Source organism: Bos taurus, chromosome 6 (assembly GCF_002263795.3).
Source record: "Bos taurus isolate L1 Dominette 01449 registration number 42190680 breed Hereford chromosome 6, ARS-UCD2.0, whole genome shotgun sequence".
Lineage (NCBI taxonomy): Eukaryota > Metazoa > Chordata > Mammalia > Artiodactyla > Bovidae > Bos > Bos taurus.
In genome coordinates this window covers 19,905,630-19,929,401 of record NC_037333.1, presented here as the reverse complement: position 1 = coordinate 19,929,401, position 23,772 = coordinate 19,905,630, and the positions used below count along the sequence as shown (strand labels likewise).

Below are 23,772 nucleotides of genomic sequence, written 5' to 3'. Positions count from 1 at the left end.
TTTCTTTTTTACAGTTAGAAGTCCAAAGAGGTTGAAGCATTTTAAAAAATCTTGCATAGGCAAATATTTTTACTACAATTTCTCTGATTTGTTATTTAACAACTAGCCAAATTCTGAGTCATGTTGAAATGAGGCTACAATGTGAAAATTCTAACCATAATTGAAAGGCCTCTGTCGAAAGAAATGTGCCTTAACCACTTCATGTAGGAAATCACCTTGAAGTCACTTTGTTATGTAGTGATTTTTTAAAATTTAGATATAATTCACACACTATAAAATTCACCCTTTTAGTATACAATACAGTGCATTCGTATATTCATGAAGTTGTGCAACATTTTCATCACTCCCAAATATAAACCTCATAGCCATTAGTCAGTCACTTTCCATTCTTCTCTCCCCTAAATGACAACTACTAATCAACTTTCTGTCTCTATAAGTTTGCCTCCTCTGGGCATTTCATATTAATAGAATCATACAATATTTAACCTGTCTGGCCTTTTCCACTTAGCATAATGTGTGTTCTTTAAATTTTTTAAAAAAATTTTAGTATAGTTGGTTTCCAACGTTGTCTTAGTTTCAGGTATACAGCATAGTGATTTAATTCTACATATATTCATTCTTTTTCAGATTCTTCTCCCATATAGATTATTGCAGGATACTGAGTAAAGTTTCCTGTGCTTTGCTGGTTTTCTGTATATAGTAGTGTGTGTATGTTAATCCCAAGCTCCTTGTTTTGTAAATCACTTTTTAAAAAGCAGATTCCACATGGACTGCTATCATGTGATATTTGGCTTTCTCTGACTTACTTCACTTAGTATGATAATCTCTAGGTCCATCCATGTTGCTGCAAATGGCATTATTTCATTCTTTTCTATAACCAAGTAATACTCCATTGTGTGAGTGTGTGTGTGTATATATATATCACATTCATTCTTCTGTCGATGGACATTTAGGTTGCTTCCATGTTTTGGCTATTGTAAATAGTGTTGCAGTAAACATAGAGTTGACTCATTGGAAAAGACTCTGATGCTGGGAGGGATTGGGGGCAGGAGGAGAAGGGGACAACAGAGGATGAGATGGCTGAATGGCATCACTGACTCGATGGACATGAGTCTGAGTGAACTCCGGGAGTTGGTGATGGACAGGGAGGCCTGGTGTGCTGCGATTCGTGGGGTCGCAAAGAGTCGGACATGACTGAGTGACTGATCTGATCTGATCTGAAACATCGGGGTGCATATATCTTTTCAAATTCTAGTTTTCTCCAGATATATGCCCAGGAATAGGATTGTTGGATCAAAAGCCTTTGACTGTGTGGATCACAATAAACTGGAAAATTCTGAAAGAGACGGGAATACTAGACCACCTGACCTGCCTCTTGAGAAATCTGTGTGCAGGTCAGGAAGCAACAGTTAGAACTGGACATGGAACAACAGACTGGTTCCAAATAGGAAAAGGAGTATGTCAAGGCTGTATATTGTCACCCTGCTTATTTAACTTATATGCAGAGTACATCATGAGAAATGCTGGGCTGAAAGAAACACAAGGTGGAATCAAGATTGCCGGGAGAAATATCAACAACTTCAGATATGCAGATGACACCATCCTTATGGCAGAAAGTGAAGAGGAACCAAAAAAAACCTCTTGATGAAAGTGAAAGAGGAGAGTGAAAAAGTTGGCTTAAATCTCAACATTCAGAAAACAAAGATCATGACATCTGGTCCCATCACTTCATGGGAAATAGATGGGGAAACAATGGAAACAGTGTCAGACTTTATTTTTGGGGGCTCCAAAATCACTGCAGATGGTGACTGCAGCCATGAAATTAAAAGACACTTACTCCTTGGAAGGAAAGTTATGACCAACCTAGATAGCATATTCAAAAGCAGAGACATTACTTTGCCAACAAAGGTCCGTCTAGTCAAGGCTATGGTTTTTCCAGTGGTCATGTATGGATGTGAGAGTTGGACTGTGAAGAAGGCTGAGTGCTGAAGAATTGATGCTTTTGAACTGTGGTGTTGGAGAAGACTCTTGAGAGTCCCTTGGACTGCAAGGAGATCCAACCAATCCATTCTAAAGGAGATCAGTCCTGGGTGTTCATTGGAAGGACTGATGCTGAAGCTGAAACTCCAGTACTTTGGCCACCTCATGCAAAGAGTTGACTCATTGGAAAAGACTCTGATGCTGGGAGGGATTGGGGGCAGGAGGAGAAGGGGACGACAGAAGATGAGATGGCTGGATGGCATCACCAACTCGATTGACATGAGTTTGAGTGAACTCCAGGAGTTGGTGATGGGCAGGGAGGCCTGGCGTGCTGCAATTCATGGGGTCGCAAAGAGTCGGACACGACTGAGCGACTGAACTGAAACTGATGGTAGTTCCATTTTTAGTTTTTTAAGGAACTTCCATACTATTCTCTACAATGGCTGTACCAATTTACATTTCCCACAAACAGTGTAGAAGCATTCCCTTTTCTCCACACCCTCTCCAGCATTTACTGTTTATAGATTTTTTGATAATGGCCATTCTGACTGGTGTAAGGTTATTGCTCATTGTAGTTTTGACTTGCATTTCTCTAATAATTAGCGATATTAAGCATCTTTTCATGTGCTTTTTGGCCATCTGTATGTCTTTGGAGAAATGTCTATTTAGATCTTCTGCCCATTTTTTTAATTTTATTTTTTGATATATAACTACATGAACTGTTTGTATATTAGAAATTAATCTCTTTTCGGTCACTTTTTTTTGCAAATATTTTCTCCCATTCTGTGGGTTATCTTTCATTTTGTGTATGGTTTCCTTTGCTGTACAGAAGATTTTAAGTTTAATTAGGTCCCATTTGTTTTTTTGTTGTTTTTATTTTCACTAGGAGGTGGATCAAAAAAGGCTATTGCTGCAAAATTTTTGTTAAAGCGCATTCTGCATTTTTCTCTCAGAGTTTTTAGTGTTCAGCTTTATATTTAGGTCTTTAATCCATTTGAAAGTTTATTTTTGTGTATGTTTTTAGAGAGTGTTCTAATTTCATTCTTGTACATGTAGCTGTCCAGTTTTCCCAGCCCCACTTATTGAAGAAACTGTCTTTTCTGCATTGTATATTCTTGCCTCCTTAGCCGTAGATTAATTTAGCATAGATGCATGGCTTTATTTCTGTTCCATTGATCTGTTAATATATTTCTGTTTTTGTACCAGTACCAAACTGTTTTGATAACTGTGACTTTGTAGAATAGTCTGAAGTCAGGGAGCCTGATTCCTCCAGCTTTATTTTTCTTTCTCAGGATTGCTTTGGCTATTCAGGGTCTTTTGTGTATCCATACAAATTAAAAAAATTTTTGTTTTAGTTCTGTGAAAAATGCCATTGGCAATTTGATAGGGATTGCATTGAATCTGTATATTGCCTTGGGTGGTATAATCATTTTGATGATATTGATTCTTCTAATCCAAGAACATATCTTGGAACATATCTTGGTATATCTTTCCATCTTTGTCATCTTCGATTTCTTTCATCAGTGTCTGATAGTTTTCAGAGTACAGGTCTTTTGCCTCTTTAGGTAGGATTTTATTCCTAGGTATCTTATAATGTTTTAAAGGCTCATCTTTGTCATAACATTAATCAGTGCTTTATTTCTTTTTATGAGTGAATAACATTCCATTGTGTATATATACCACATTTTCTCTATTTATCAGTTCATAGACATTTTGGTTATTTCTACTTTTTGGCTGCTAAAAGTATCTGTGCACATGTTTTTGTATAGACATATATTTTTACTTCTCTTGGGTATATACCTAGGAATGGCATTGATAGTCCTTTGGTAATGCTGTTTAACTTTTTGAGGAACTGCCAGACTGTTTTCCAAAACAGCTGCACCACTTTTCATGCCTAGCAACAAAATATAGAGGTTCTGATGTTTCTGCGTTTTAATCAAAACTACTTATTGTCTGCCTTTTTCATTATAACTTTTTCAGGGGATTTAGTGTGTATCTCATGGTTTTGATTTGCATTTCCCTATGAGTAATGATGTTAGTCATTATTTCATTTGCTATTGGCTCTTCCTCTATCTTCTTTGAAGAAATCTTTACTTAAATCTTTGCTCAATTTTTAATTGTTTTGGATACTAGAACTCATCAGATATATGGTTTGCAGATATTTTCTCATTCTGTAGGTTATCTCTTCACTTGATGATATTCTTGAAGCACAGTTTTATTTTTATGAAACCAATTTGTCTTTTTTAATTAATTGCTTGTACTTTTAGTGTCATATCTAAGAAATCATTGCATAATCCAAGGTCTTGAAGATTTACACCAGTGTTTTCTTCCCAGAGTATTATAGTTCTAGCTCTTACATTTGAGTCTTTTGATCACTGTTGAGTTATCATGTGAGATAAGAAGTCAACTTCATTCTTTTGCATGTGACTATCCAGTTGTCTCAGCACCATTTGTTGAAGAGACTGTGTTTTCCATATTGAACTGTCTTGTCATTCCTGTTGAAAATTAATTGACAAAGATGTATGGGTCATTTCAGGACTTTCCTATTTCATTAATTTACATACCAGTCCTTATGCCAATACTTCATGGCATTGACTGCTGTACTTGTCGTGGTAAGTTTTGAAATTGGGTGTGTAAATCTCTGTTTTCCTTTTATAGGATTGTTATGGCTATTTTGTGTCCTTTTCAGGTCTATATGAGTTTTAGGATCAACTTATTAATCTCCTGATCTGGGATTTTGACAGAGGTTCTATTGACACGTTAACAATATTATATCTTCCTATTTATTAGACAGTATATCTTTACATTTATTTAGGTTTTTGATTTTTTTAATGGTGTTTTATAGTTTGCAATGTACTACATTTTTGTCAAATTCCTAATTTATTATTTTTGATGCTATTTAAGTGGAATTATTTTGATTTCATTTTGAATTGTTCATTGCTAGTATACACTTACACGATTGGTTTTTATATATTAACCTTGTATCCTGCAAACTTATTAAACTAGTTGATTAGTATTAATTTTTTTTTAGTGGATTCCTTAGGATTTATACATACAAAAGTCTTGTCATCTACGAATAGAGATAGTTTAATTTCTTCATTGCCAATCTGAGTGTCTTTATTTTTTTTTTTTTAAATCCTTTTGCATTATTTCCCTGGCTAGAACATATAGTGGACAGTGAACAGAACTGGCAAAAGCAAACATCTATGTCTTATCCCTGATTTTAAGGGGAAAACTTTTAGTTTTTCACTATTTAGTATAATGCTAAATGTAGGGTTTTTGTAAATGTTCTTTGTCAGATTGAGGAAGATTTTTTTCTGTTCTTAGGTTGAACATTTTTATCATAAAAGGATAATGGACTTTTCTCAGATGCTTTTTCTGTATTTCATTTTGTTAATGTAGTATATAATATTGATTTTTTTTGTACATTGGACTAATATTGCATTTCTAGGATAGTTATTACTTGGCTATAGTGTATACTTTTTGTGTATGTTGCTGGATTCTGTTTGCTGGTGTTTTATTGAGGATTTTTTCATCTATATTGATAAGATATTGGTCTATAGTTTTCTTTTGATGTCTTGGTTTTATGGTTTCAGGGTAATACTGGATTCCTAGGATGCATTGGAAAGGGTTCTCTCATATTATTTGGAAGAATTTGTAAAGGATTGGGGCTAGTTCTTTAAATGTAACAGGAAAATCGTGTACTCCTGGGTTTATCCTTGTGGGCAGTTTTTTGATTGTTGATTCAGTCTTTTTGTTATAGATATATTCAGATTTCTAGTTCATCAGTTTCACTAGTTTGTGCTTCCTGGGATTTTTGTCCATTTCATCTATGTTATCTAATTTGTTAATAGATCGTTTTTATAGAATTCCCTTACAATGCTTTTAATAAGGCCATTGGTAATATCCTCTTTTTGATTTCTAATTTAGTAATTTGGGTCTTCTCTCTTTTTCTTGGTCAGTCTAGCTAGTTTTGTCTACCAAGACCTCAGACAGCTACAGTGTTCAACAACTGCCTGTCACTATTGCCAACAAATACCTCCAGTGGGGAAAAGGCTGTATATAATAGGTGAGCTCCAGGTCAGATCAAATAAAGAAAGCCTTGTCAGTGGGGTCTTCTAGAGAGCTACCAAACAGGTAAAATAGGGACATTTCTCCAAGAGGAGGGCTTTGGAGGATATCCAGCCTAATTCTGCCCTCTCCAGTGGTTGCCAGCCTGCTGGTTTTCACCATAAATGTGAACTGCTGGTTTTCAAGGCTGTTGTGGAGTTCTGGGGACAGTGGGAATAGGGCAAGTTAAAACACTGTGTAAAGCTTAACTTATCATAATTTCACTGCTATTGTTGAATAAATGCTTTCTGGACTGCTACAAGCCTTTTGTTAATTTCCATATTTCTGAAAAGTTGACTTTAAAAAACTTTTCCTTATTAATTGTTTGGTTACCATTAAATATAGCTTGTAAACAAATGATAGAATAATGCATGGTAAGTATCTTTAGTTGTGAAATTTTCAAAATAGTGAATTGGTACCTTAGTAACCATCCAAAAATGATTAGTTTGTGCTTTCTTTTTGATATCATTATTAACTCATTTGAAAAATAAAAACCTCATGGATTTTAACTTGTGTTCTTTTCAAAGAGAAATGATACTTAGAGATCACAACTGATATATCCAGATGTGCCCATTGCTACAACAATATTGTTACTTTAGGTATTTTCAGTGGGAAGATATAGAAATTTTTTTTAGAAAGAGAAATTTTGAACTTTTTAACCCGTGAATTCATACTATTTCCTATTCATAGGATTATAGGATCTTTACTTATCTTTAGACTTCTTTCATTATACACTGAAATTCTTAATTGAAGTTAACAATGATTTCTTCATATCAGAACATACATAAGTAACTTCAAAATAATATCGTTACTACAGATAAGACTGTTGTTGTCCAGTGAGGTCAGGAGAACAATACATAAATGAAAGATGCAACAATCCACTTGTCCACATGTATCCAGAGTAAATGAAATCACTATCTCAAAGAAGTATCTGCTCTCCAGTTGCAGCATTGTTTACTATAACCAAGGTGTGGAGACAACCTAAGACTCCATTAATGGATAAATGGATAAAGATGTGGTTTGTGTACACACACAGGAATATTATTCAGCTTTTAAAAAAGGAAGTCCTGTCATTTTTGAAACGTGGATGAACTTGGAGAGTATTATACTGCATGAAATAAGCCATATGGAAAAAGACAAATACTAATGGTATCAATTATCCATGGAGTCAAAAACAAACACATAAAAATCAAATTCATTAAAACAGAGTAGCATAGTGGTTGTGAGAGGCTAGGGCCTGAGGGAAATAGGGAGAGATTGGTAAAGGATATATATAATCATCTTTCATTATAAAATAAGATCTGAGGCTCTAATGTATAACATTGTAAATATGGTTGATAACACCTTATGATATAATTGAAATTTGCTAAAAGGGTCATACTTAAATGTTCTTTGCAAGAAAAAAGAAGATAAATTTGTGAGGGATAGATCTGTTAAGTAACTTGATAGGAGAATCCTTTCATAATATATGCTTATATCAAATCATCACATTGTATACTTTAAATATTTACAATTTTTTTTTCAATTATACCTCAGTACAGCTAGGAAAAAAATACCTATTAAATATAGTTTTCCTTGTGGCTTGTTTTATCTTGTTTTAAATTTTTGATTTCTTTGGTTGCCTGTATATTCCCCTTAGGATATAACTGACTTGGTCTGTAAAGTCACAGTACTGTATTTTAGCCAAAAACTAGAAAGCACTCAAAGGCCCATCTGTGTTGGAAAGGTTCATTTGTGGCATATTTATACAATTGAAAACTGTATGCATGTAAATATAGTAAAACTACATGTAACAATGCAGTTGCAACATCCAAAAAATGTTGAAGAAAAGATACAAATAAGCTTACACTAAATAATTGCATGTTATGTATGTATGTATGTGTATAATATACATATACACATTACTGCTTATTTTTATACTACAGTATAAAATATATAGCACACTACGTGTAGTGTCATTTCAGTTCAGTCACTCAGTTGTGTCTGACTTTTTGTGACTCCATGGGCTGCAGCACTCCAGGCTTTCCTGTCCATCACCAACTCCCAGAGCTTACTCAAAGTCATGTCCATCGAGTCAGTGATGCCATCCAACCATCTCATCCTCTGTCATCCCCTTCTCCTCCCGCCTTCAATCTTTCCCAGCATCAGGGTCTTTTCAAATGAGTCAGCTCTTTGAATCAGGTGGCCCAAAGTATTGGAGTTTCAGCTTCAGCATCAGTCCTTCCAATGAATATTCAGGACTGATTTCCTTTAGGATGAACTGATTGACTCTCCTTGCAGTCCAAGGGACTCTCAAGAGTCTTCTCCAACACCACAGTTCAAAAGCATCAATTCTTCAACGCTCAGGTTTCTTTATAGTCCAACTCTCACATCCATGTATGACTACTGGAAAAACCATAGCTAGATGGACCTTTGTTGGTGAAGTAATGTCTCTGCTTTTTAATATGCTGTCTAGGTTAGTCATAGCTTTTCTTCCACAGAGCAAGCATCTTTTAATTTGATGGCAGCAGTCACCATCTGCAGTGATTTTGGAGCCCAAAAAAATAATGTCTGTCACTCTTTCCATTGTTTCCCCATCTATTTGCCATGAAATGATGGGACCGAATGCTATGATCTTTGTTTTCTGAATGTTGAGTTTTAAGCCAAGTTTTTCACTCTCCTCTTTCACGTTCATCAAGAGGCTCTTTAGTTCTTCACTTTCTGCCATAAGGGTGGTGTCATCTGCATATCTGAGGTTATTGATAATTCTCCCAACAGTCTTGATTCCAGCTTGTGCTTCATCTAGCCTGGCATTTCACATGATGTACTCTGCATATAAATTAAATAAGCAGGGTGACAATATACAGTCTTGACGTTCTCCTTTCCTGATTTGGAACCAGTCTGTTGTTTCATGGTCAGTTCTAACTCTTGCTTCTTGACCTGCATACAGATTTCTCAGGAGGCAGGTAAGGTGGTCTGGTATTCCCATCTTTCAGAATTTTTTACAGTTTGTTGTGATTCACACAGTCAAAGACTATGCCATAGTCAGTAAAGCAGAAGTAGATGTTTTTCTGGAACTCTCTTGCTTTTTTGATGCTCTAACGGATGTTGGCAATTTGATCTCTGGTTCCTCTGCCTTTTATTTACATGTAGTATAAAAATAGTCAAAACTATGTATGCGTGCGTGTGTGTGTGTGTATGCATAAATGTATGTGTGATCTATACTATACATAGAATGAAAATGGGCAAAACTATATATATACACACACATACTTTTTCACTTTTATATCACTTTCACATACATGTACACATGCATACACACTAAATTCAGTAGGTTTACAGTATCTATTGTATAAAGAGCTTCTTTAGTAGCTCAGTTGGTAGAGAATCCACTGGCAGTGCAGGAGATCTGGGTTTGATCCCTGGGTTGGGAAGATCCCCTAGGGAAGGGAGTGGCAACCCTCTCCAGTATTTTTGCCTGGAGAATTCCATGGGAAGAGGATACTGGCAGCCTGCAGTCCATGGAATCACAAAGATTTGGACACAATTGAGTGACTAAGCACCATGGAAACAATAGTATATACAGTATAAAGGGTTTCCCTAGTGGTTCAGTGGTAAAGAATTTGCCTGCCAATGCAGGAGACGCAGATTCGATCCCTGCATCAGGAAGATCCCCTGGAGAAGGAAATGGCAACCTACTCCAGTATTCTTACCTGGAGAATCTCATGAACAGAGGAGCCTGGCGGGCTACAGTCCATGGAATCGCAAAGAGTCGGACATGCCTGAGCGTATGGGCACAGGCACACATATAGTGTAAAAATAGGCAAAGCTAATCTCTTGTGATAGAAGCTACTGTTAGGAGGACAGGGCCTGAAAGGATGGGGTTTTGAAGGTCAAGTGGATGTTTTGTTTCTTAGTTTAAGTGCCACATGGGTATGTTTCATTTGTGAGTGATTGCAAGCTATAAAATCATGTGTACTTTTCTCCAGTTTATATTGCAATAAAATGTTTGTTTAAATGGTCTTTTTGAGTCAGTTGAAATAGTTCTTTTCTCATTTGATTGCGGCACAGCTTAATATAAAGTTAGACTTTTAAAATTAATTTGCACCCATTTTGGAATGTAGATACCCAGAATATGAGATTGATGGCCCAGTCAGTGCTACCCATAGTCATGAACTTGGTTCTTTGCTTTCTCAGGAGAACCTGTGCCTGTCAGGGGCTGGACCCAGACACCTGTGGTGCCTCCTTTTCTTTTGGTTGTTCATGGAGCATGTACTACAATGGATGTAAGTTTGCCAGAAGCAAGATCCCAAGAAAATTTAAGCTGCTTGGGGATGACCCAAAAGAGGTTTGTTTACTTCCTGATGTATAATCTGTTTATTTTCATGGAGAATTGATGAACACAGATGAAATGAATAATATGACATACTCTGTTAAACTCTCTTTATCAGAGAGAATTTCATCTCAAAGATGGATCAATAAAATTTTGGCTAAACTGTAGACACACATATAATGTTTTATAAAATTATGCATGATAACAACCATGTGATACCAAAGTGATAGGGTTTGAGCAACACAAACTCTTTCTGCTTACGGGTTTTTATTCTTTGTCTTTTATATTAATTCCAGAGTTTTACACAGCTGTCATTTCCATATTAAAATTATTAATATTTGACTGTTAAAACTTTCATCTTTTAAACCTGAATTATAGAAGCCATGTTTGTGACTGCCACATTCATAAAAGACTATTTCTAGTCACATTTTCAGCCCATGAGACTTGACAATTTAATGTTACTATAATTGCATTCAAGTAACTAAAACATATTTAGATTTTAATACAAAAATGTAGTTGAAATAAATGAACTCTGATTTCTCATTGACGTCACTGGGTTTGTCCTTTCTCTAGACTATCAATTTCTTGAAATATAACTTGTAAACTGGTATCAATTTAACAACTTTTGGGTAGCTTGTGTTCTAGGGTATGTTAATTGAATAACTGGAAAACCTCAGTATGTTTAGTGTTTAAATATGATAAAATTTTTAGTGAATCTGTACACAGTATAGTTTTCTTTCAAATTTTAGATGCAATTGAAATAGATATCTATACTATTGATATAATAATTTTTACATGTCCTTCTAATTGAAAAATGTGTTATCTCTATTATTTGTAATTATAATAGTAAGTGGAAATTTAATAAAGTGCAAAAGCTCTTCAAGTCACAAATTTTTTTCATAGAATTATAATATCTTAATAAGCTGTATTAATGTGCTAGATGTCCTCTTTTCATAAAGAAAAACACCCAACTATTTAATAAACCTAATGAATAGCAAATTTGCATGCTGTCTTCCACTTTAATTTTTCACACTGGAGAGCTTTTTCACCACTACTTCATAAATATTTATTCCTGTGTTTCATGTAAACCAAATCCAGGGGATGGCTCGTAACATCCTCTGTCTGTCAGATAGGAGGGCTTCAGTCAGAAATCTCCTCACCTTCTGAAATACGAACGTTTTTCTGACAGCTGGTTAAATCTCCCAAGGTTTTTAGAGAAATATGAACGTGAAATGAGAACTTCTAAGTATGAATGGAACAATGGACTATTATCACCTAGCATTTAAAAAAGCATATCTTTGTTGGGGGGCAGGGAATGTAACTGAACATTTTTCCTCTTTCAAACTTTACAAAATTTTTCACATATACCACATTATAGTTCTTAGAGTTTTATTTCATATTTGAATCACCTAGTGATTTTTAGTTCTATGGCGATATTTCAAATTCTGAAATGCTATGTTTATAAACATTTAAAAATATAAAGATTGGAAACAGGTTAAACCAAACGAATCCTTTCAACACCTCATCTTCCTTGGTCACTAACTGGAGAGGAGTAGAGAATGTGACCTTTTAAAATGATATGGCTTCATTCTCCTAATCTACTACTAGTATAGACATATTAATAAAATGCATGCAAAGTAGAAAATGGATTAATCTTATTAAAATAACAAAGTGACAGACATTTGCTGCTGCTGCTAAGTCACTTCAGTCATGTCCAACTCTGTGTGACCCCACAGACAGCAGCCCAACAGGCTCCCCCGTCCCTGGGATTCTCCAGGCAAGAACACTGGAGTAGGTTACCATTTCCTTCTCCAATGCATGAAAGTGAAAAGTGAAAGTGAAGTCGCTCAGCCGTGTCCGACTCTTAGTGACCCCATGGACTGCAGCCCACCAGGCTCCTCCGTTCATGGGATTCTCCAGGCAAGAGTACTGGAGTGGGGTGCCATTGCCTTAACAACACAAACAAAAATAGGTTATAAATGGTCTGTGCTTTTCACCTAGAAATCGTGTGTTAAGATGGCAGTTATTTAATAAGAGATGCTATTAGTGATTTGGATCTAAAATGTAGGTGAAAAAAATCTAATTAATCACCTTTCATATATGGATAGAATGGATTTGGGATTTAATATGCAGAATTATTCATTTTATACAGGAAGAGAAGCTGGAGTCTCATTTACAAAACCTGTCCACTCTTATGGCACCAACGTACAAGAAACTTGCACCTGACGCATATAATAATCAGGTAAGTTTAAACAGTTATTGACAGTTATGGAGACACTTTACTTACTCATTATTGATGACCTACCTGTCTTTCCAGAAATATTTTCGAAGCAATGCTTTTCTTTTATCTAACTTTTTCTCTTCCTAATTGTTGAAGCCACTGTAGTGTTCTGTTTTTGATACATGAAAGTTATACCATCCAAAAGAGCATAATTCTGGTCTTTTAATCCGTAAAGATAATGAGTTTTTAAGGCTCACAAGCTGTTTTGCTTACTAATCTTGTTCTCATATGGATAATTTTATCTCTATAGACAGGCTTTAGTGGTTAATTAAATTATATGATTCAAACTATAGTTCCAACCACCTGTTAACCACCTGTTAACTGTTTTCATAGCAAGGCTATACATATAAAGCTATGGGTGTACCACTTTGTAAGTGTATATACATGTGATGAGATATATTAGATTTTTCTAGTTTCCCCCTGTTTTCTAAGTGTGTGCCAGGCTGTGCCTATATGGAAGGCTTGGTGACTTGTTTAGAGGTGCTCATGAAGGAGGCAAAAGACCATGAAGTCTGCACGGTTTCAATAAACTCCTTCTTTAGAGGAGGAATGTAAAATGCCAACTATAGAAAAAAATGATAACAGCTGGGATAGAGGTATGCACACATTTCTGAAGGAATAAAAGCTTCTCCCTGAGTAGAGGAGAGCTGTAAATGGCCTTGGAGGCCATACAAAGATCTTTGAACTTTAAAATCCTGAAGACAAGAGGCCTATCACTGGGGTGTTCTAAGTGTATATTGGGGGCAGTGAGGGTGAAGCGGTTTAACTCTATAAGGTTGAAAGTGAGTGTTAGTTGCTCAGTTGTGTCCAACTCTTTGCAACCCCGTGGACTGGAGCCTATCAGGCTCCTCTGTCCATGGGATTCCCCAGGCAAGAAAACTGGAGTGGGTTGCCATGCCCTCCTCCAGGGGATCTACCTGACCCAGGGATCAAGCCAGGCCTCCCACATTGCCAGCAGATTTTTTACTGTCTGAGCCACCAGGGAAGTGGTGAGAGTGAAGTGTTTTAACTCTATATGGCTACTCAAGCCAAATAAATGAAATGCAGCTTAGATTAATGGAAGATTAAAGAAGTAAACTATTGCAGCCATTGGGCAAGACATGTTAAGGTCCTGACTTAACAAAATAGCAGCAGTGATAAAATGAAATAAATATATGAAATATTTGAGGTGGAACTGATAGTGACCAATTGGATTTGAGGATGAGCAAAGGAGAACTTGAGGATCCACCAAATTTCTGGCTTAGGTGGTTATTAATTAGTATTAGGAATCAGTGAAGAAAATTAAGTTTGGAGGAGATAATGAGAAGATAAATGTCATTTTGGACATGCTAGATTTGACATATTTCTAGGATAATTAGAAAAACAATCAGAAAAAAAAAATCCAAGTTAGCACTGTGGGAGTTATCAAAATGCAGGAAGTAGTTAGTAGTAAATGTAATTTTTCAGAGTGGAGATTATAAAGATGAGAAGGGGCTAATGATTTTGACATTTAACAGTTTAGGGGTGAGTGGAGGAAGAGAAACCATTGAAGAAATGGCTGGGGGCGGGGGGGGGGGGCGCGGGGTAGGAACAATGGAATAGGAGAGGTTAAAGATTTAAGAGGAAGACTGATAGATGGGGAAAGCTGGAAGTGATGAGAAGGTATTCAGAGTATGCAGCAGCGGGGATATGAGGAAGTATGAGGAAGTATGAAGGGCAACATTTTTGCAAACATTGTTATTTGCAGTACTTAACAATGTTAAAGACTCTAAGGGGACTAGATTGGTCTACAGCAGAGACGGGACCAATTCTAATTAACAGTTTAGTTATTCTTTAACATGTGGACATCAACATTTTCCTCAAACCCCAATTCACTTTTTTTTTTAAGTAGCAAAGAGGGCAACTTTAATGATTGTCTCTTTATAAGTTGTTTTATGTCACACCTAGATTTTTAGAGATGTATATATGACTGTTTTAAATGTGGTTAATAACAGTGGGATTAATATTGTTATTTTACAACCTTAGCTGTTTTAATCAGTGTCACAGGAAAGTATAAGGAATGGTTTGATACTGTTGTAAAACAGCTCTGGATAAGCAACACAATAAATCAAGCTATAAAAAGAAAATGAATTGAGTCTATATTGCTAGATTTCAAGTTTGGCCATTTTCTGTTGAATGAATTTTTTATAGAGGTTATTAATCAAATGGTTTTAGCTGAGAAATGGGACAGAACAAGCAGCATTGATGTTCACCTTACTCCTTTGATTCTTACTATAGACTGTATCATACAAACATGATTATCTAAGCATCTATATTCTCCTCTATTTGTGTTTGGAGTATTTTATGCATTTCCTAAACCTGGAATATCTAAAATACGAAGGAGCCTCAGATTTTTAAGTTATAACAACATGATTATGATTATATATAATTCCTTAGATATGTTTTAATATTTGTATATGAGCAAATGTGTAGATGTACTATGGGCTTCCCTGGTAACTCAGTGGTAAAGAATCTGCTTGCCAATGCAGGAGACCCAGGTTGATCCCTGGGTCAGGAAGATCCCCTGGAGAATTGGCAACCCACTCTAGTATTCTTGCTTGGGAAATCCCATGGACAAAGGAGCCTAACCAGTTGGCATAAAGTTTTGGTTAAGCACAATCAATAATGTCTAGAGATCTACTGTATAATTGTACCTATAATCAACAAATTTAAATTTAAACATTTTCTAAAATTGTAGCTCTCATGTTGTGTTACCACCATAAAATGCATACATACATTCATACATTAAAAAATAGACATAGTGTCTATATAAACTAAACCATCTAATGGCTAAGGATGAATAAGGTGTTTTTTTTAATTTCATGGTAGGTACTATTGGAAATATTTATCCATATAGCTTAACATGGTTTAGAGATCTGAAAAACAGCCATGTGATCATTCCTACAGAATATGTAAAACATAAAAGTTATGGATGCTGCCAAGGTCTGTTATTTGGTCTTTGCCTCCTTTTCCCCAACTGAATATAATACCTTTATTTCTCACATATGCATGTTTTTCCTTGCTTTAGTCCTTGATTTCATAAAGTCTTACTGCTAAAGTTAAGCTTCATTGGGTCTTCACAGCATTTTTTCTGTCAGCTCCATGATATGAGAATATATTTTCTTAATTTAAATACACCTTCATATCTTCCAGTAGATTTGTATTTCTCTGTCTTTTCTATGATTATCTTACCACTAAAGTTTAGGCCTGAATTAGCAGGCTTAAATCTTAAAATCATGTGCTTTCATCATATGTGGAGATGACATTTTAGACCAAGAGAACTTTCTATGACAGTGGAACTCTTTCCTATCTACACTGTTTAGAATGGTAGTTACTAGCTACATGCAGTTACTGAATACTTCATATGTGGATAGTGCAGTTGATTTAATGAAATTTTCATTTTAATTAATTTAAATTTAAATTGCCACATGTGGCTGCTAGCTACCAAATTGAACAGCACAGCTTTACACCATCAGAAAGTCATCCACTTAGAATTGTCTTCCAGACCAATTAATTTCCAGTCATTCATTCACAGACTCCTGCATGGTGTTTCTTCTAAGATGGCATAAGTCTAAAAGTCAAATAGATTTTGTATCATTTTTATTCAAGGAACAGAATAAAGCTAACTAGACCACAGCATGGACTAAATAGTCACAAACCACTGTGGTTTGTGAAATAGAGTGGTTGTTTACCTTTAGCCAGTCTCTCAAAAATGTTGTATAAACCTAATAGTAAATAATATTCAAGCCATCACAAACTTTATCATGTTATGACTTCAGCTTCTAGCCATGGTGGATTAGCAGAAACTGATTTACTTTCACACATTTTAAAAAAAAAAAGGAAAAATACACAAAACAGTAGTTTTTAGATATAAGACAATAAGAAACTCAAGATACTAACACTTAAGAGAAGGGAATTTTAAAAGGTAAACTTACAGTTACCCCAGCTTACTTCCTAAAGAGCACATTAGGCTTCAGGCAGGAAGGAGGAACCTACACAGATGCCATGGTTTTCTCTGTGTTAGGATACGAAGTTCAGGATTCGGTAAAAGTGCTGGAATTCACAATTCAGAGTCCCAAAGAGAAGAATGCTTCATTGAGAAGAGCTCCAGAGATCTGTAGAGTCTTCAGCTGTGTACTGAATGTTCCATGCATGTGAAGAGATTACCAGGGCCATGGAAAGAATCATCAAAAGAGGCAAAACAATCCTTTGATTTTATACAGGACTTGGACTAGTTATTGTTAATACCATCCAGAAGGAAAAGACACCCTAACATGAAAGATATTAAGTAGAGTATTTAGAATTTCCTGGCCTTGGTAACAGAAGTAGATTAGGCTGTTCTGGTTCCATCTAATAATGTTTAAAAGCAAGCCTTGAAAGGATCAAACTGATTCCAACAAACTTAGTGGGGGTGGGGGGTGGTTTTCCCAGATGGCGCAGTGGCAAAGAAACTGTCTGCCAATGCAGGAGATGCAAGAGATGTGAGTTTGATCCTTCAGTCAGGAAGATCCCCTGGAGGAGGAAATGGCAACCCACTCCAGTATTCTTACCTGGGAAATTCCATGGCAAAGGAGCTTGGCAGGCTACAGTCCATGGGGTCACAAAGAGTCAGACACAACTGAGTACATACACATAACAGCATCTCAGAACAACAAAAAAATTTTTTTAGATGGAATTAATAGTGTATAGTAACTCATCAAAAATTACCAGATATACAAAGAAACTAGAAAACATGATCCATAATTGGGGGCAGGGGTAGGGAGCAATCAACAGAAATTGTTCCAGAAATGATATATGATAAGAATATATTGACAAGGGCATTAAAATCGCTAATATTTCATTTGCTCAAGACAATAGAGGAAAGTATGAGCATGACTTTAGAAACAGCTAAGAAGACATCAGACCCATACTGAACTTCTAGAGATGAAAAACATAATATCTGAATAAAAAATACAGTAGATGGAATTAACAGCAGATTAGTGAGCTTGAATATGTGGTGATAGAAATGTCCCAGTGTGAAAGAGGAAAAGCGAAACTGAAAAATAAAATGAATTGATCAAATGCCTATGGCACAGTATTATTACCCTAATATATGTGTAATTAGAATCCCAGGAGGAGGACAGAGAATATTTTAAAATATAATGGCCAATTACTCTTCAAGTTTGTTCAAAACAATAAACCCATTGATCCCAGAAGAAGCTCAGCAAGCCCCAAATAGAGGTTGTGGGGAGCGGGGGTAGAGATTAACAAAGAATGCTACATAAAGTCATATTAAAATCAAAAACATGAAGAGCAGATGGAGGAGGGGAAAGAAAAGACATTATTTATAGAGAAAAAATGATAATAGACATAAACAAATGCAAGAAAAAAAAGAAACATCTTTAAAGTACTGGGAAAAATAAATAAATAAAACTATCAACCTTGAAATCGGTAAAGACTCTAAAAACTGAAGGCAAAATAAAAATTTTTTTTCAGACCTACCAAAGTTGAAATAATTTGCCACCAGCAGACTAACACTTCAAAAATGTTAAAGGAAGCCCTCTGATAGAAAAATACTAGACAGAAATCTGCATTGACAAAAAGGAATGAAGACATCATAAATCGTAGATATTTAAGAAAAAAGACTTTTTCCCTTATTTAAAAAATTTTCTTTAAAAGATAATTTGGTATTTTAAAATATATTTAAAATGTAATTTAAGGCTCATAACATGTAAAAGTGCAGAAGCTGGGGAATTGGAAGTATACGGTTGTAAGATTCTTATATATGGAATAATATAATACTATATGGATAAACTATTACACTGCACTATAAACTTTAAAATAAGCAGCCACTAAAAAAAAGTGTATAGCCCCCCAGTAAAGAGATGAGAATAGAATCCCAAAGCATTTTTAAAAATATGGAACCAAAGATAAAACAAATATAAAACAAATAGCATATGGTATATTTAATCCCAGCAATATAAAAAAAAACACATTAAAAGTAAATTTTTTTACCACTCCCAACTTAAAAGGTAGAGCTTGTAATATTGAATAATCACACTGATGTAAAACTATGATTTTAAAAAGCAAGAACCAAGAAATATTGTACTAATGTCAATCAAAAGCTGGAGTGATATCAATAGCAAGGTAGATTTCATGGCAGAGAATATTATAAAGATGATTTCATAGTGATAAAAAGGTCAGGTTAGCAAGACAACATAATCCTAACTATGTATATAATAAATAGCTTCAAATTATATTAAACAAAAACTGATAGAACTAAGAAATCTCCAACCGCAATCAATTTTCAGTATATCTTTCTCAATGACTGTTAGAACAAGTGGACAGAAAATTAATAAGAGAACAGAAGACTTGAACAGCACTTTTAACCAAATTGATGTTATTGGCATGTATAAAACTCCCCACACAATGACAGAGTTAACATTAATTTCAAGTGTACAAGGCTGATTTACCAAGATAATTGTTTGGTGACCCAGAATATTAACTATCAGTAAATTTAAAAGTCACGAAGTATGTTCTCTGACCCTACAAAGTAAAAATCACAAATCTCAACAAAGAAACTATTTCAGACTGAATGAAAATGAAGATGTGGCATTGAAATCTGTGGGATGCAACTTTGAATCCTTGCTTAAAGAAAGATTTATAGCATCAGTTATATCAAAAGAGTATAAAGCCTCAAATCAGTGATCTTCTACCCTGTGAAACTTGGAGAAAAGGAATACTTTTAGCCTTATAAGAAACAGAAGGAAAGAAAAGCAGAAGTTAGAAACAGAAATCAATAAAATAGAATGCAGAAAACAAAATATATCAGTGAAGCCAAAAGCTATTTCTTTGAGTCAGTTTAATCAATAAAAAAATAGAAGATACAAATTGTCAATATCAAGAATTAGAGATGAGAAATCACTGTAGATCCTACAAATTAGTAATAGAAAATATTATTAAAACTTTATGAAAATAAAATCAATGACTTAGATGAAATGAACAAAGTCCTTAAAAGGCACAAATTACCAAAGGTTACTAAAGAAAAAATAAGTAGGACGTGGAAGAAACCTAGATGTCCACTGACAGATGAATGGATAAAGAAGTTGTGGTACATATATACAATGGAATATTACCTCAGCCATAAAAATGAACACATTTGAGTCAGTTCTAGTGAGGTGGATGAACCTAGAGCCTATTACACAGAGTGAAGCAAGTCATAAACATTAGCATATGTAAAATAGACAGCTAATGGGAAGCTGCTGTATAACACAAGGAGCTCAGCACAGTACTCTGTGACGATGTAGAGGGCTGGGATGGGTGTGGGGTTTGGAGGAGGGTAGGGATATCTGTCTATTTATGACTGAGTCACATTGTTGCATGGCAGAAGCCAATACAACATTCTAAAGCAATTATCCTCCAATTAAAAATAAATTTTAAGAAAGAAAATAAATACCACAAATAATTCTGTGTCTAGTAAAGAAATTATAAGTAAAAACTTTCTCAAAAAGAAAACTCCAAACCCAAATGATTTTCCTTCCAAATTTTACCCATTATTTAAGAAAGAGATAACAATGGAAATTCTTCTAGAAAATAGCAAAGGAGTAAATACTTCCCAATTCCTTCTGTGAGACTGGAAATATCCTGATACTAAAATCAGACAAGGACATCAAAGAAAAAATAAAGTCCAATGATCTTCATGAATATTACTATGAAAGTTCTTAACAAAATTTCATGCAAATACATCCAATAATGGTGTAAAAGGAATAATACATCATAATCAAATGGAGTTTATTTCAGGAACAGTTAGTTCATTTAACAGTCAAAGATCAATCAATGTGATTCACTGTATTAACCAACATATTGGGGGAAAAAATATTCAACAGAGAAAAGGCATTTGACAAGATTTAACATTCATAGAAGGAAAATTTCTCAGCCTAATAAAGGGCATAGATGAAAAACCTAAAGCTAACATGAGTAATGGTGAAAGACTGAAAGCGACTGAGCGACTTCACTTTCACTTTTCACTTTCATGCCTTGGAGAAGGAAATGGCAACCCACTCCAGTGTTCTTGCCTGGAGAATCCCAGGGACGGGGGAGCCTGGTGGGCAGACGTCTATGGGATTGCGCAGAGTCGGACACGACTGAAGCAACTTAGCAGCAGCAGCAGCAGCAACTAAAGTGCTTAGTGTTTTTACAGCATGGCAGCAAGTTAAAGAAGCATTTCATTCCTTAACTTTTTCAAGGTAGAAGTGTAATTTGCTTTACTCTATTTTATGTTTTTTAATGTTATTTTGTGATAAAAAGTAAGTGTTTGCTCAGTTCTGTCTGACTCTTTGTGACCCCATGGACTATAGCCCACCAGGCTCCTCTATCTATGGAATTCTCCAGGTAAGAATACTGGAGTGGGTTGCCATTTCCTACTCCAGGGCATCTTCCTGACCCAGAGATTGAACCTGGGTTGATCTGCATTGATCAAATTTGCATTGGAGGCAGATTCTTTACCATCTGAGCCATGCATCCATTTTGTGATGGGATCATGCCCATTATCTAAGGTAGACCTTTGACATCTGTGAAAACTCAATAAATGGAAACCTAAAATTAAAAAAACACATTACTCAGAATAAGAAAAGGACGACTATTCTTACCACTTCTAGTTAACATCTTTCTTTTAACTTCTCAACTAGGTTTTACTGTTTGTTGACAATGTTCTGTGTGCCACATTTATAAATATAAGTTTAATATACAGTTGTCATACAGTAATAAAAATAAATACATAATTCTTTATCAAATGGATGTTTGCTTAATAAAATTCAAGATAGGTTTTCAGTTTTCATCTTAGCAGCAAGCTTTTTGTGGCATCCTAATTTTTTTAATTGAGGTATAGTTGATTTACCACATGAGTTTCACATGTACAACACAGATATTCACAACTATTGAAGATTATACTTCATTTATAATTATTGTAAATTTTCAGCTGTGCTCCTTGTGCTGTATAAATATCCTTGTAGCTTATTCTATTTAACATCTAACTGGAAATTTTAGACAGTGCAGAAGGCAAGGATACAGATTTGAATATGAAGAAATAAAACTGTCCTTATTTGCAGACAACATGTGTATCTACATGGAAAATTCCAAAGAATCTACCAAAAAAAACACCTAGAACTAATAAATGGTTTACAACAGTTGCAAATTATATTTTCTATATACTAGCAATAAACAATTAAAAGTTGAAATGAAAACCAGTAGCATCAAAAATGAAATCCATAGCTACATATTTGACAGAACTATATAAGACCTATGCACTGAAAACTACACAACACTGCTGAGAGACATTATAGAAGACTTAAATAACTGGAAGATATGCAGTGTTCATGGATCACAAGACTAAATATTATTTGTCAGTTTTTCCCAAATTAATCAATGGATTCAGTACATGAGCTACCAATATCTTACCAGGTGTTCTGAAGGAGTTGACAAGGTGACGCCAAAATATAGAGAGAGAAGTGTAAAGAACGCATAGTAGTCAAACAGTTTTTTAAAGACCAAAATTTGAATATTTATACTCCAGGATTTCAAGATTTACTACAAATCTACATTTACTAGTAATTAAGACAGTTAGTTATTGGCCTACACACACATACACGTGCCTGTACACTGCTGCTGCTGCTGCTGCTAAGTCGCTTCAGCCGTGTCTGACTCTGTGCGACCCCATAGACGGCAGCCCATTAGACTCCTCTGTCCCTGGGATTCTCCAGGCAAGAACACTGGAGTGGGTTGCCATTTCCTTCTCCAATGCATGAAAGTAAAAAGTGAAAATGAAGTCGCTCAGTCGTGTCCGACTCTTCGAGGCCCCATGGACTGCAGCCTACCAGGCTCCTCCATCCATGGGATTTTCCAGGCAAGAGTACTGGAGTGGGGTGCCATTGCCTTCTTGTATTACATAACAAAAGATCAGAATAGATAGTCTGGAAATAGATTCAACATGTATGGTCAAGTGATTTTCAACAAAGGCAATTCAATGGGATAAGTATAAACTTTTTTTACCCACTGGTGTTTGAACAGTTGAATATCCACATGGAAAAAAAATTCTTTGACTCTTATTCTGACACCCTATATGAAAATTAACTCAAAATGGATCCATTTGTATAAAATTCTAGAAAATACAAACTAATCTCTAGTGACAAAGCGGATCAGTAGTTTGCGCTTGAGAAGAAAGTCATGTGGCTCAGCTGATAAAGAATCCGCCTGAAATGTGGGAGACCCCAGTTCAACCCCTGGGTTGGGAAGATCCCCTGGAGAAGGGAGAGGCTACCCACTCCAGCATTCTGGCCTGGAGAATTCCACGGACTGTATAGTCCATGGGGTCACAAAGAGTCAGACACGACTGAGTGACTTTCACTTACTTACTTACTGGAGAACAAAGTAGGAGGCATGAAAGTAAAGAGGCATGAGGAAACTTTGGGGAAAGATGGGTATGTACATTATTTTGTTTGTGGCAATGGTTTTTACATATATATATAGTGTACTGTTTGATATATATATATATTAAACAGCATATATTTAAAGTATAAGTCAATTATATCTCAATAACACTCTAAAAACTTTACTATGTCAAAGCATTTGCCCCATTTCACCTCATTCCATTGTGTTTGGGAATATAAAATATAATACTAAGGAATTTTTTGACCTGCTTGGTATACCTGTCTTAAACTGTTTTCTCAAATGTGTGCCTAAGAATTTCAGATGCCTCAGTCCTTCCCACTCATAGACACACTTCTATTTTTCAGATTGAATATGAACACAGAGCACCAGAGTGCCGTCTGGGTCTGAAGGAAGGCCGTCCATTCTCAGGGGTCACCGCGTGTTTGGACTTCTGTGCTCACGCCCACAGAGACTTGCAAAACATGCAGAATGGCAGCACACTGGTAGGTGGAGCTGAGGACAGGTTAGCAGCGTGTGCTATTGAAGAGTAGAGGACGGAAGCTGGCAGCATTTAATTAGAGTACTCTGCTTCCTGCAGATGTCATCGTAGCGACCAGTGTTTTCATGAATGATTGCTGGTGCAAGTGACCTTACTTGGCATAACTAG

The 23,772-nt window shown here is 35.5% G+C and overlaps 1 protein-coding gene across 5 annotated transcripts in view; it reads left to right on the top strand.

The window, feature by feature from the left end:
* The window catches only part of TET2 (tet methylcytosine dioxygenase 2), a 143,353-nt gene that overhangs the window by 109,890 nt on the left and 9,691 nt on the right, over window positions 1-23,772 (top strand). For all 5 annotated transcript variants that reach the window (XM_005207682.5, XM_059887717.1, XM_010805937.4 and 2 more), the window contains 3 exons: window positions 10,267-10,417; window positions 12,555-12,644; window positions 23,471-23,608. In XM_005207682.5, coding sequence (XP_005207739.1) covers window positions 10,267-10,417; window positions 12,555-12,644; window positions 23,471-23,608 — 379 coding nt within the window. The remainder of the gene's footprint in view (window positions 1-10,266; window positions 10,418-12,554; window positions 12,645-23,470; window positions 23,609-23,772) is intronic.